We start from the raw sequence: 12757 nt of genomic DNA on the forward strand, positions 1-12757 counted from the left end.
AAAAAATCGAAAAAATCGAAAATCGAAAAATCGAAAAATCGAAAAATCGAAAAATCGAAAAATCGAAAAATCGAAAAATCGAAAAATCGAAAAATCGAAAAATCGAAAAATCGAAAAATCGAAAAATCGAAAAATCGAAAAATCTAAAAATCTAAAAATCGAAAAATCGAAAAATCGAAAAATCGAAAAATCGAAAAATCGAAAAATCGAAAAATCGAAAAATCGAAAAATCGAAAAATCGAAAAATCGAAAAATCGTAAAATCGTAAAATCGTAAAATCGTAAAATCGTAAAATCGTAAAATCGTAAAATCGTAAAATCGTAAAATCGTAAAATCGTAAAATCGTAAAATCGTAAAATCGCCAAATCGTAAAATCGTAAAATCGTAAAATCGTAAAATCGAAAAATCGAAAAATCGAAAAATCAAAAAATCAAAAAATCGAAAAATCGAAAAATCGAAAAATCGAAAAATCGAAAAATCGAAAAATCGAAAAAAAAATCGAAAAATCGAAAAATCGAAAAATCGAAAAATCGAAAAATCGAAAAATCGAAAAATCGAAAAATCGAAAAATCGAATAATCGAAAAATCGAAAAATCGAAAAATCGAAAAATCGAAAAATCGAAAAATCGAAAAATCGAAAAATCGAAAAATCGAAAAATCGAAAAATCGAAAAATCGAAAAATCGAAAAATCGAAAAATCGAAAATCGAAAAATCGAAAAATCGAAAAATCGAAAAATCGAAAAATCGAAAAATCGAAAAATCGAAAAATCGAAAAATCGAAAAATCGAAAAATCGAAAAATCGAAAAATCGAAAAATCGAAAAATCGAAAAATCGAAAAATCGAAAAATCGAAAAATCGAAAAATCGAAGAATCGAAGAATCGAAGAATCGAAGAATCGAAAAATCGAAAAATCGAAAAATCGAAAAATCGAAAAATCGAAAACTCGAAAAATCGAAAAATCGAAAAATCGAAAAATCGAAAAATCGAAAAATCGAAAATCGAAAAATCGAAAAATCGAAAATCGAAAAATCGAAAAATCGAAAAATCGAAAAATCGAAAAATCGAAAAATCGAAAAATCGAAAAATCGAAAAATCGAAAAATCGAAAAATCGAAAAATCGAAAAATCGAAAAATCGAAAAATCGAAAAATCGAAAAATCGAAAAATCGAAAAATCGAAAAATCGAAAAATCGAAAAATCGAAAAATCGAAAAATCGAAAAATCGAAAAATCGAAAAATCGAAAAATCGAAAAATCGAAAAATCGAAAAATCGAAAAATCGAAAAATCGAAAAATCGAAAAATCGAAAAATCGAAAAATCGAAAATCGAAAAATCGAAACATCGAAAAATCGAAAAATCGAAACATCGAAAAATCGAAAAATCGAAATATCGAAAAATCGAAGAATCGAAAAATCGAAAAATCGAAAAATCGAAAAATCGAAAAATCGAAAAATCGAAAAATCGAAAAATCGAAAAATCGAAAAATCGAAAAATCGAAAAATCGAAAAATCGAAAAATCGAAAAATCGAAAAATCGAAAAATCGAAAAATCGAAAAATCGAAAAATCGAAAAATCGAAAAATCGAAAAATCGAAAAATCGAAAAATCGAAAAATCGAAAAATCGAAAAATCGAAAAATCGAAAAATCGAAAAATCGAAAAATCGAAAAATCGAAAAATCGAAAAATCGAAAAATCGAAAAATCGAAAAATCGAAAAATCGAAAAATCGAAAAATCGAAAAATCGAAAAATCGAAAAATCGAAAAATCGAAAAATCGAAAAATCGAAAAATCGAAAAATCGAAAAATCGAAAAATCGAAAAATCGAAAAATCGAAAAATCGAAAAATCGAAAAATCGAAAAATCGAAAAATCGAAAAATCGAAAAATCGAAAAATCGAAAAATCGAAAAATCGAAAAATCGAAAAATCGAAAAATCGAAAAATCGAAAAATCGAAAAATCGAAAAATCGAAAAATCGAAAAATCGAAAAATCGAAAAATCGAAAAATCGAAAAATCGAAAAATCGAAAAATCGAAAAATCGAAAAATCGAAAAATCGAAAAATCGAAAAATCGAAAAATCGAAAAATCGAAAAATCGAAAAATCGAAAAATCGAAAAATCGAAAAATCGAAAAATCGAAAAATCGAAAAATCGAAAAATCGAAAAATCGAAAAATCGAAAAATCGAAAAATCGAAAAATCGAAAAATCGAAAAATCGAAAAATCGAAAAATCGAAAAATCGAAAAATCGAAAAATCGAAAAATCGAAAAATCGAAAAATCGAAAAATCGAAAAATCGAAAAATCGAAAAATCGAAAAATCGAAAAATCGAAAAATCGAAAAATCGAAAAATCGAAAAATCGAAAAATCGAAAAATCGAAAAATCGAAAAATCGAAAAATCGAAAAATCGAAAAATCGAAAAATCGAAAAATCGAAAAATCGAAAAATCGAAAAATCGAAAAATCGAAAAATCGAAAAATCGAAAAATCGAAAAATCGAAAAATCGAAAAATCGAAAAATCGAAAAATCGAAAAATCGAAAAATCGAAAAATCGAAAAATCGAAAAATCGAAAAATCGAAAAATCGAAAAATCGAAAAATCGAAAAATCGTAAAATCGTAAAATCGTAAAATCGTAAAATCGTAAAATCGTAAAATCGTAAAATCGTAAAATCGTAAAATCGTAAAATCGTAAAATCGTAAAATCGTAAAATCGTAAAATCGTAAAATCGTAAAATCGTAAAATCGTAAAATCGTAAAATCGTAAAATCGTAAAATCGTAAAATCGTAAAATCGTAAAATCGTAAAATCGTAAAATCGTAAAATCGTAAAATCGTAAAATCGTAAAATCGTAAAATCGTAAAATCGTAAAATCGTAAAATCGTAAAATCGTAAAATCGTAAAATCGTAAAATCGTAAAATCGTAAAATCGTAAAATCGTAAAATCGTAAAATCGAAAAATCGAAAAATCGAAAAATCGAAAAATCGAAAAATCGAAAATTCGAAAAATCAAAAAATCAAAAAATCGAAAAATCGAAAAATCGAAAAATCGAAAAATCGAAAAATCGAAAAATCGAAAAATCGAAAAATCGAAAAATCGAAAAATCGAAAAATCAAAAAATCGAAAAATCGAAAAATCGAAAAATCGAAAAATCGAAAAATCGAAAAATCGAAAAATCGAAAAATCGAAAAATCGAAAAATCGAAAAATCGAAAAATCGAAAAATCGAAAAATCGAAAAATCGAAAAATCGAAAAATCGAAAAATCGAAAAATCGAAAAATCGAAAAATCGAAAAATCGAAAAATCGAAAAATCGAAAAATCGAAAAATCGAAAAATCGAAAAATCGAAAAATCGAAAAATCGAAAATCGAAAATCGAAAAATCGAAAAATCGAAAAATCGAAAAATCGAAAAATCGAAAAATCGAAAAATCGAAAAATCGAAAAATCGAAAAATCGAAAAATCGAAAAATCGAAAAATCGAAAAATCGAAAAATCGAAAAATCGAAAAATCGAAAAATCGAAAAATCGAAAAATCGAAAAATCGAAAAATCGAAAAATCGAAAAATCGAAAAATCAAAAAATCAAAAAATCGAAAAATCGAAAAATCGAAAAATCGAAAAATCGAAAAATCGAAAAATCGAAAAATCGAAAAATCGAAAAATCGAAAAATCGAAAAATCGAAAAATCGAAAAATCGAAAAATCGAAAAATCGAAAAATCGAAAAATCGAAAAATCGAAAAATCGAAAAATCGAAAAATCGAAAAATCGAAAAATCGAAAAATCGAAAAATCGAAAAATCGAAAAATCGAAAAATCGAAAAATCGAAAAATCGAAAAATCGAAAAATCGAAAAATCGAAGAATCGAAGAATCGAAGAATCGAAAAATCGAAAACTCGAAAAATCGAAAAATCGAAAAATCGAAAAATCGAAAAATCTAAAAATCGAAAAATCGAAAAATCGAAAAATCGAAAAATCGAAAAATCGAAAAATCGAAAAATCGAAAAATCGAAAAATCGAAAAATCGAAAAATCGAAAAATCGAAAAATCGAAAAATCGAAAAATCGAAGAATCGAAAAATCGAAAAATCGAAAAATCGAAAAATCGAAAAATCGAAAAATCGAAAAATCGAAAAATCGAAAAATCGAAAAATCGAAAAATCGAAAAATCGAAAAATCGAAAAATCGAAAAATCGAAAAATCGAAAAATCAAAAAATCGAAAAATCGAAAAATCGAAAAATCGAAAAATCGAAAAATCGAAAAATCGAAAAATCGAAAAATCGAAAAATCGAAGAATCGAAAAATCGAAAAATCGAAAAATCGAAAAATCGAAAAATCGAAAATCATAAACTAGGACTAACGGGATCCGCCCATATCCAGTATCATCATGTCCCATTTAACTATTCAATTCCAAACTCGTGAAACCAAAACTAAACAAATCAAGCTGTGTACCCATGAGTGGCGGATTGCTACATGCAAGTACTGTAATCAAACGACATTTTATGAAAAACCTAACGCGGAAATGCTGAAGATAATTCAATACAACCACCCTCTCATCTACGACAATCCAAACAATAATGTTCACTACCAATACCGGCACAACAGACGCTTGACGAATTTGTGACAGCTTTTCCGGTCACAATGGAAACTTATAAGCCAGCGCTAAGCACCTCAAAATCAAATGCCAAATGCCTTCGGTTAGTAGGGTGATCCGTAAATGCGAGAAGCAAGGAAGAGCATCTGATTTGCGTGCACCAATATTAGAGTGTCCCAAAATGACATGTTAAAAAGTCAGCGGGCTCACTTCTTAAATGAAAGGTTAGGGTATCAGGATCACTTTCTTTCATTTAAGAAGTGAGCCCGATGACTTTTTTCAACATGATGTCATTTTGGAACACCCTAACCAAGATCTCTCTAATGATGATGATATTGTTGTGAACTACAAAAAAGAAATATGTGAGATTGTACATGATCGACCAGATGTAGTATGCGAGCAGACAAATGTTTGTCCGTCGCGAAAGAAGGTCTCCACGCGTAACTGAAAGTAGTGAGTCCGAGATCCGACGGACGCTCAAAAATACTTGTTTTAAATTTATTTTTTGACTTGTAAGTAAATACCACCGTATGAAATATATGAAATATGTATGAACCGTATGAAATAAACGAATTATAAAAAATACACTCTTTTCATTATTTTTGTTTTTATTACAATTTTGTTTTTTTTTTTTTTAATAATATGAGACGTACTGACATACTTATTGACGACGATTTTTTTTCCTTTGTGTGATTATGGAAGTCCACGTCAATACAAAGAAGAGGGTAAGGTCATCTTAGATGTCCATTTTTTGCCATAGAGGGGTAGGTTTTTGCTATCCTCGCGATATATGTAAATTCTATCTGTTAAGTACCATTCCCAACTAAAGAGCTACTTTCAGTGCTTTATGCGAATTACGATGACATCAAAAATCGCTTCGAACGTCGGTAAAACCCCCACTATATACTGACCTATGTTCGACGAATAAACTGGATTGTCACCGGGGATTCTCCTCGCGATGCTTTTAGCGGTACCGTATGCGGTCGATGGTGTCGTGCGGAGTTCGATTTCCATACGGGTGCCGATTTTCTGTACTTTTCGTTCTTGCTGAACGATATTAAAACATACAAAATTCAACACACAATGCACCAAAATGAAGGTCCTCTTCCAGCCGAGAGAGAATGCCCCAATCTGAAGATGATGAATAACACAACATCATTACGCGTGATTCGAGTGGAGCAATTCATACACTAGCTCTTATCTGCCTTGAATATTGCCAGTCGCGGGAATTCACACAACAACATCGATCAGCGGGTGATCAGACCAGTTGCGTCAAAATTCTTGCGTCGTATAGTTTGGAAAGACAATGAAGGCAAGCAAATGTTGCTGAAACTAACCTTCGTGAGTTTTGTGTTGTTTTGGGGCTGGTCAAATGGTATGTTGTTCAGATCGATAAGTTCGAGTGAGACTGCTAGTGAATCTCTCACCATAAGCTTTGTATTTGAGGTTAGCCTTGAATGACAGCTGCGTCACTCCGGCGGGACATCACGGACGCTGCCTGCCAGTGAAAGATTGCCAATATATCCGTGATGTGATTCACAAACCGGGATTCACCAAAGAAGATCAGCAGTATTTGGATCAGTTTCGCTGCGGGAAGTTATCGGGATCGCGGAAACTGTTGACCTGCTGTCCCGAGTTCCAAAGTGTTGACGGATGTGGTCGGTTGACGTTGAGGAATAACATCATCGGTGGACAGGAGACGGAACCTGACGAGTTTCCCTGGACGGCCATGCTGGTTTACGCTATGGGTGATCGTCGGTTTTATCGTTGTGGTGGAGCTTTGATCAACTATCGATACGTACTGACTGCAGCCCATTGCGTGGATAGTTTGGGTCGGATGCAGCTGTGAGTAATGTTTTGTATGAGCTATGACCCAGAGAAGAATAATTGACATTGGTTTTCAGGGAAGCTGTTCGCTTAGGTGAGTGGGATCTAAGCACAGTGTATGATTGCAAGGAGGAGGAATTCGGCAGAATGCGTTGTAACAAGTTTTCCCATCGGGACTTTGCAATTGAAAAAGTTGTTATCCACGAAGAATATTCTAGCAAAAATTTGAACAAGGAGCACGACATTGCACTGTTGAAGCTGGCTAAGTCAGCACCCCGTACAGATTCCATACTGCCAATATGCTTACCAACTGCGGAAATGGTTAGTCAAATGAAAATTGAAGATGAGTTGTTTGATGTTGCCGGTTGGGGGGCTGTGGGATCGGAAGGTAGACCTCATTACACTGAGAAAATCTGCTAGACAGTAAACTAATGTCTGTTTATCCTCAGCGCCACGAAGCGATCGTAAAAGAAGGGTCACGCTTCCCGGACAGAATCTGTCCATGTGTCAGATTGCGTATTCAGAGGCCAACGTGAGCTTCACGGAGAATCAGCTGTGCGTTGGTGGAACGGTTGGCAAGGACAGTTGCAGAGGAGACTCGGGAGGTCCGCTAATGATAATCATCGACAATCGTTGGCATTTGGCCGGAGTGGTTAGTTTGGGTGCCGTCAAATGTGGTATAAAGGGTGTTCCTGGGATCTATACTAGACTGGGTAGCTATTTACCTTGGGTGGCCGCTAAGATGGAGGAAGCGGATAGGATTTTCGTTGAACCAGTGTGACAAAAATAAAGTTCAAATATATTTTAATTTTAATTTCTTCGATTAATTATATGGATTTATTGGTTATTTACAGCAATTATCTAACCAGCCGTCATGGACCCCCGATACGGAATAACAGCAACCTTTAACGGGTTGATGGTGACATCCACCATCCCAAAACAACGTTTACGACAACCGAACCGGAGGGAGGCAAATTTTCCGCTTAGTTGCCGTCGTTTCAACCGTGGCACTATGACCGATGAAGTGCCGTGTAATGAATTACCTTCCGGAATAAATCATAAATAATTATAGAGTTCGGAGCGACGATCCGGAAAACGATACCCTTCAGTAGTATAACAGTGTAGTGGCGTCGTAAGGATTGATTGTCGTGAATATAGGCCTTCTTCAAACCATGGATGGGATAGTGAATATATTTTTTTCCTCAAGTTCGCCAATTGAATTTAATTTGCACCCTTGTGTACTTACCTTGAGTGTGTGTGGTAAAAATAAGACGTTTTCAGTAGGCCAGTTATTTCACGGTCGCACAGAGGAGTAACTGGGGTCGAATCCTGGCCAAAACTATTTATTGCGGCTATTACTGTTATTATGCCTTAATAAGAACTAAAAATAGAAAATAACTAGTTTTTGGGACAATTTGGCATCTATCCACCTACCAGTGCAGAGGTCATTTTTCTAGATCCTTCCGAATACTAGTATTTTCGAGGTGATCTTTGTGAATACATTTGTTTTTCTCGATGCATGAACAGGTCAGTGGAAAAGAGAGAAGAAAAGGGATACCTGTGCACATATTCATAGATATACATTTTGCCAAACATAGTATTTGGCCCTACAGCATTTTGGCGTACCTCAAATTAGTGGAAATATCAATATTTTCAAATCGCTTGGAATTCGTGGATCGAAAAAGATCGTAAGAGATTGAATGTTTTTCGGATAGCCGGAATCTTGTTTTGTAATGTTGTTTCAGCAACTTTGCCGGATCTTGCCGTATAATGTAACTTTTTTATCATTCAAATTTGGAATAAAATGTTTAAAAAGGTGTTTCTAAAGTTGGTCCAATACACAGAAACACTACTATTTTCGGTTATTTTTAAGCTGAGTTTACACAAATAGTTGTGTTCAATTACGTTTGTTATAATGTTGTTTTATTTAATACAGTCATCATCATTAGAAAGTTATTTTGCTGGATATATAATAAAAAATGAATAAAAACCCCTTAAAATATCACCAATTTGCATCCGTGCAAAAAATCTTTAGCAATTTTTGGCTAACTCTTTATTTTGCCACAATATGCAGTATGCTTTTGGGTATCTAAAAAAATACAATTAAATAAAAAATCGAAAAAAAAAATTTTTTTGGTTATTGGCCATGAATTTGTTCTAGTTACTCCTCTGTGGGTCGTCTACTACTAGAGTGACACCTTACCGAAATTGCCATTACCTCAAACCCCCCGCCACTCTCTCTCTCTCTCTCTCTCTCTCTCTCTCTCTCTCTCTCTCTCTCGAACGAACGAACGAACGAACGAACGTGTTAGTATATAGTATGTCAAGCAATTCTTAACCGTACGCTAAAAGATATTAATTCCGCTTGCTTGACGAATGTTTTCGGTTTGTTCCTACGCTTCATTCGCCTCGTTCCACGTTCGCGAGCCGAAAAGGGACAGGAAAAGTTCCACGAAAGGAATTATATTTCATTACAAACCAAAGAGGTCTTAATTGATGTCTTTGTTTGTCTTGTTCGAAAAGGATGATGAAAAAGCGTACACATGGCTTTGCTAGGTTGGGGGGGGGGGGGGGGTAGGTTGGGCCGAACATCAGAAAACAAGACAACACAGAACAGGTAGGGCTGCCTGGAGGGTATTGATTCGAAGCAAAAACTTTCCCCGAAGATCAACAATTAGCGCAGAGCTTTCTTGCGATTCAATTAGCGACCCAAATCCATCACTGTTTTCTGCGGGGAGGGTGTGTCAAAATGATCAAACGGGAAAAAGTGGTAGGTTGTGAGATTCATGCTCCCGGGTCGAACAAAGTTGCAGTTTGTAATTAGCAGTCGCTCCGGGTGAGGTTGGGGGAAGTTTTATCAACATGGGCACTTAGGGAAAGGATTCAACTTTGATTGTTTTCGGTGTTTTGATGGCGATTAACAGTTGTAGAACTTGGTGCTTCAGGGCTATGGGCCGGTGGGAGTAATTGTAGTCGTATGCTTTCTTTATTAATATTTGAGTATGTGTATGCTTTTAACCTCGATGGGTCATTGATCGGACGGCAAGCGAAAACAATTTTTTTTTAAAAATTCGCATTTTTACTGTGCAGGTCAAACTAAATATATTTTATTTTAATTTGCCGTAAATACTCGATTCTATGTCTTTCTCACAATTGTTTGTTCTCCTTACTTTACAGCCTCCTCTTTTCCTTTCTCTATCGCTGTCTATCGCAATTGATCTTAACTGTTATGTGTCCAACAAAAAAACACCTTTAACAGGCCAACGTGGGTACCAGGGTACCCAAAAACTATGGCTTGCTTCATCCGATTTCGACACTTTTAGATTTTTTGAATTCAGGAACTTTTTGATTTGTAAAGTTGAACCGTTTGAATGGATCTGGTGCTTGGTAATCTGCATTTTCCGGGGTAATGTTCCAGTACTAGGGTACGATTTGTAAATTTTCATAATGTCCTAGCAATATGAGTATAAAACCCTTCAAATTGTCTCGCAAGTCTGTTATTTTTTGTTACGGGACCCTATGGCAATTCAAAAAATGGAATTGGAATGGAATGGTTACTCACGGCCCCACGGAAACCTGCCCCGGAATATTCGTTCCAGGGTCAAATCACCAAATGGTTCCAAAACCACCAGATACAGCCTATTGATGCAATTCCAAGAATTTTGATACCCATACTGCTAGTATTCCATTGAAGTTCACAAATAGTATCTCAGTACTGGAACCTGCTTCTGGAAATCCAGATTCCTGAAAACGGAATGAAGTAACTTGATTCCTGTTTACCAAGTTCAAAAGTGGTTGAGTTTCTGAATCCAAAACACCAAAAAGCATCAAAATCGGTTGGAAATTACCTTCGTTATTGGCATTTCAGTTTTGTGGGTACCCGAGTACCCACGTCGGCTTGTTACGTAGTAAAAAATTCAGGAGCCCCTCCTAACTCCCCCCCCTTACTATAGCAACAATATTATTAACCCAAAAGCTTGACTTAGTGATGTTCTAAGATGTCACAAAGTTTCAACTTCCAGCTATGGATAAAACATAGGAATTTCATGAAACCTAAAAAGGTACCCCGGTACCGCATCGGGCACATAACGGTTAAACTTAGTATGCATATTTTTATTTTAGCTGTTTTAGTGACTAATTTGTTCACTTACTTCGTTTTTATTTCGGAATTGCTATTCTCAAACTGTACCGTTCATACTTATCCGGTGTTTGTCTCCCTGTATCAAGATATAAATTTGTTGCCTTAATTCTCTGTTATATATTGTTTTACAAACTTACGTCTTCTGGATCTTGTTTTCTTCTATACAGCTAACTCTTCAATCTATCCACCATCCGAAATTAACCTCCTTGCTCACAAATTCTAATTTCCCACTCCAACGTATTTTACTATCTACACTTTTAAAATGGTATTTATTCTGCTTTCCCTCTTATGTTGTTTGTTTACCTATGTTTCAATCCTCTTGTATCGTTCTCTTTCTACCTTCGCGATGCACGTCTTGTTAGCATGACAGATATTTTTTTTCATCTGTCAATCCGACACGGGTGCAACGTTGCAACTGCCAGTGATGCCAAAACATTCCCTGACCTGTATCCCTGTCCCGGAGCTCGCATCCCGTTCAGAATTACCAAACTCCATCCCGGCCAGTTTTGCTGCTGCTCGCCTATATTATCCACTGTTAATGCGTACCCAGGCCTGCCGAATTCGTTCATCACCGGACACGATGACCTCCTCTATCACCCCGCGGATCCAGCACTTCCGGTTGCTACCTTCCATGTCTTCTACTCTTAATGGTATCGACTCACCGAACCACTTTGTCCTCTGGTTCAGCGAAGGAACGTACTCCTTGACCCAACGCGTCGACTCGAAGCCCTATTGCTGGATGAGGTGAGGGAAGATTCACACTAGGCTGATGTGGGGAGAGTCCCCACAAAAAATGGTTTGGAGTGCGTGCCTCCGCTTGGTCAGACTGTTGAGCCACGTACGTGGGCGGACGAAAGTTTATCATGTCTTCCGTTTCAATCACTACTGTCTGCAGAATTTCGTCCGTCAACCGTCTCCCATCATCAAGCGCCACGAATACCTCCTTAACCGACAGAACGAGACGCTCCCATACTCCTCCCGTGTGAGGTACCAAATGGGGTGCTAGTCAGCTGATCCGCAAATATTCTTCTACTTCTCGGACGACTCCCTCCAGTTCCTTACTAGCCCCCAGGGAGTTCGTTCCATTGTCGGATAGAAACTCCATCGGCCAACCTCGCCGACCAATGAACCGGTGAATCGCCATCGCCACGACTGCGTAGTCAGTCCATGAGCCACCTCCAGGTGCACTGCGCGGGTTACCAAACAGGTGAACAATGTGATCCATCTCCGTTCGGCGTCCTAGAATAACATCAAATGGGCCCAAATAATACAACCATGTGTAACTAAAGGGGCGACGATTCGGCGTAAGCCGCTGCAGCGGAGCCATTCGTGGAACTCGTGGCCGACTTCGATGGACCTTACACCATACGCATTCAATCTCGTCGGAACCCGTCGCCAATCTGTCAGCTTAGTCAAACTAAGCATTTCGCCAATGCGAAAACCAACAAATTGCTTGTAGCGGCGTTCGTCCGACCGAATCCAAGACAGAACACTACTCTACTGATTGTGAAGTTGTGTTCTCCTCGATCGTTCGTGCCAGCCTTGCTGCAAGAACTGTTGCCAGGAGTTCTAGGCGCGGAATCGACAGCTGCTACAACGGTGCTACCTTTGTTCAACTTATCATTAGTGAACACCACCTTACTCCGCACAAATGCACGGAAGTATGCCACGCATCCGTACGCCATCTCCCTGGCATTAGCAAAGGTGTGAAGCCTCGAGGTAGCTTAAACACCGGTACGTCTGAGAGAATTTTGGTCCACCGCAACTACTTCCTGAACGACAGTTCATCGATCGTATCATCCCAGTCGCAGCCCGTGCGCCAAAGATCCTGAACCAGCTGGATCGAATTGCGCCATCACAATACTCAGAATAAAACTTTTCTTGGAAAACTTTGCATACAGCATTCGGTCACAAAACGGAACTCGGCTTCAACTGAGTCCCAAAGGACGCCTAGCACACGCTCGTATTCGGTGTTCTTGTCGCGGTTGAAATGCACTGCGGAGTCTATACTCCTTTCCCCCATCTATTCGAGAAATCTAGCAGAGTTCGACACCCAGTTTCTGATCCCAAATCCTCCACACGAATGGATGTACTTCACCTCTATGGCTCGCTGGATCGATTCTTCGATAGTATCCACGCTATCGTAGTAGTCATCCACGTAATGGCGCTTCACAATGGCTTCTACTGCTTCAGGGTACT

At 36.7% G+C, this 12757-nt stretch overlaps 2 protein-coding genes across 5 annotated transcripts in view; one reads left to right on the forward strand and one right to left on the reverse strand.

The window, feature by feature from the left end:
* The window catches only part of LOC131684666 (connectin), a 698123-nt gene that overhangs the window by 598665 nt on the left and 86701 nt on the right, over positions 1-12757 (reverse strand). The gene's annotated exons all lie outside the window — the stretch shown is intronic.
* On the forward strand, positions 5726-8428 carry LOC131684667 (CLIP domain-containing serine protease B15-like). 4 transcript variants are annotated; one of them, XM_058967736.1, is made up of 5 exons: positions 5726-5965; positions 6024-6435; positions 6495-6805; positions 6867-7208; positions 7272-8428. In XM_058967736.1, exons 1-4 carry the CDS (start codon positions 5911-5913, stop codon positions 7196-7198), a joined length of 1110 nt encoding a protein of 369 aa, XP_058823719.1. In that variant the 5' UTR covers positions 5726-5910; the 3' UTR covers positions 7199-7208; positions 7272-8428. The 4 variants fall into 4 exon arrangements, with proteins under 4 accessions (XP_058823719.1, XP_058823722.1, XP_058823720.1 ...); XM_058967739.1 differs by having other exon boundaries at positions 6867-7069; positions 7272-8427; XM_058967738.1 differs by having other exon boundaries at positions 5728-5965; positions 6042-6435; positions 7272-8427.

Source organism: Topomyia yanbarensis, chromosome 2 (assembly GCF_030247195.1).
Source record: "Topomyia yanbarensis strain Yona2022 chromosome 2, ASM3024719v1, whole genome shotgun sequence".
Classification (NCBI taxonomy): Eukaryota; Metazoa; Arthropoda; class Insecta; order Diptera; family Culicidae; genus Topomyia; species Topomyia yanbarensis.

Coding starts and splice junctions, on each gene's coding strand:
- LOC131684667 (XM_058967736.1), top strand. CDS start 5,911: ATGTTGCTGAAACTAACCTTCGTGAGTTTTGTGTTGTTTTGGGGCTGG. Junction 5,966..6,023: donor GTTTTGGGGCTGGTCAAATG/GTATGTTGTTCA, acceptor TCTCACCATAAG/CTTTGTATTTGAGGTTAGCC. Junction 6,806..6,866: donor GGGGGCTGTGGGATCGGAAG/GTAGACCTCATT, acceptor GTTTATCCTCAG/CGCCACGAAGCGATCGTAAA.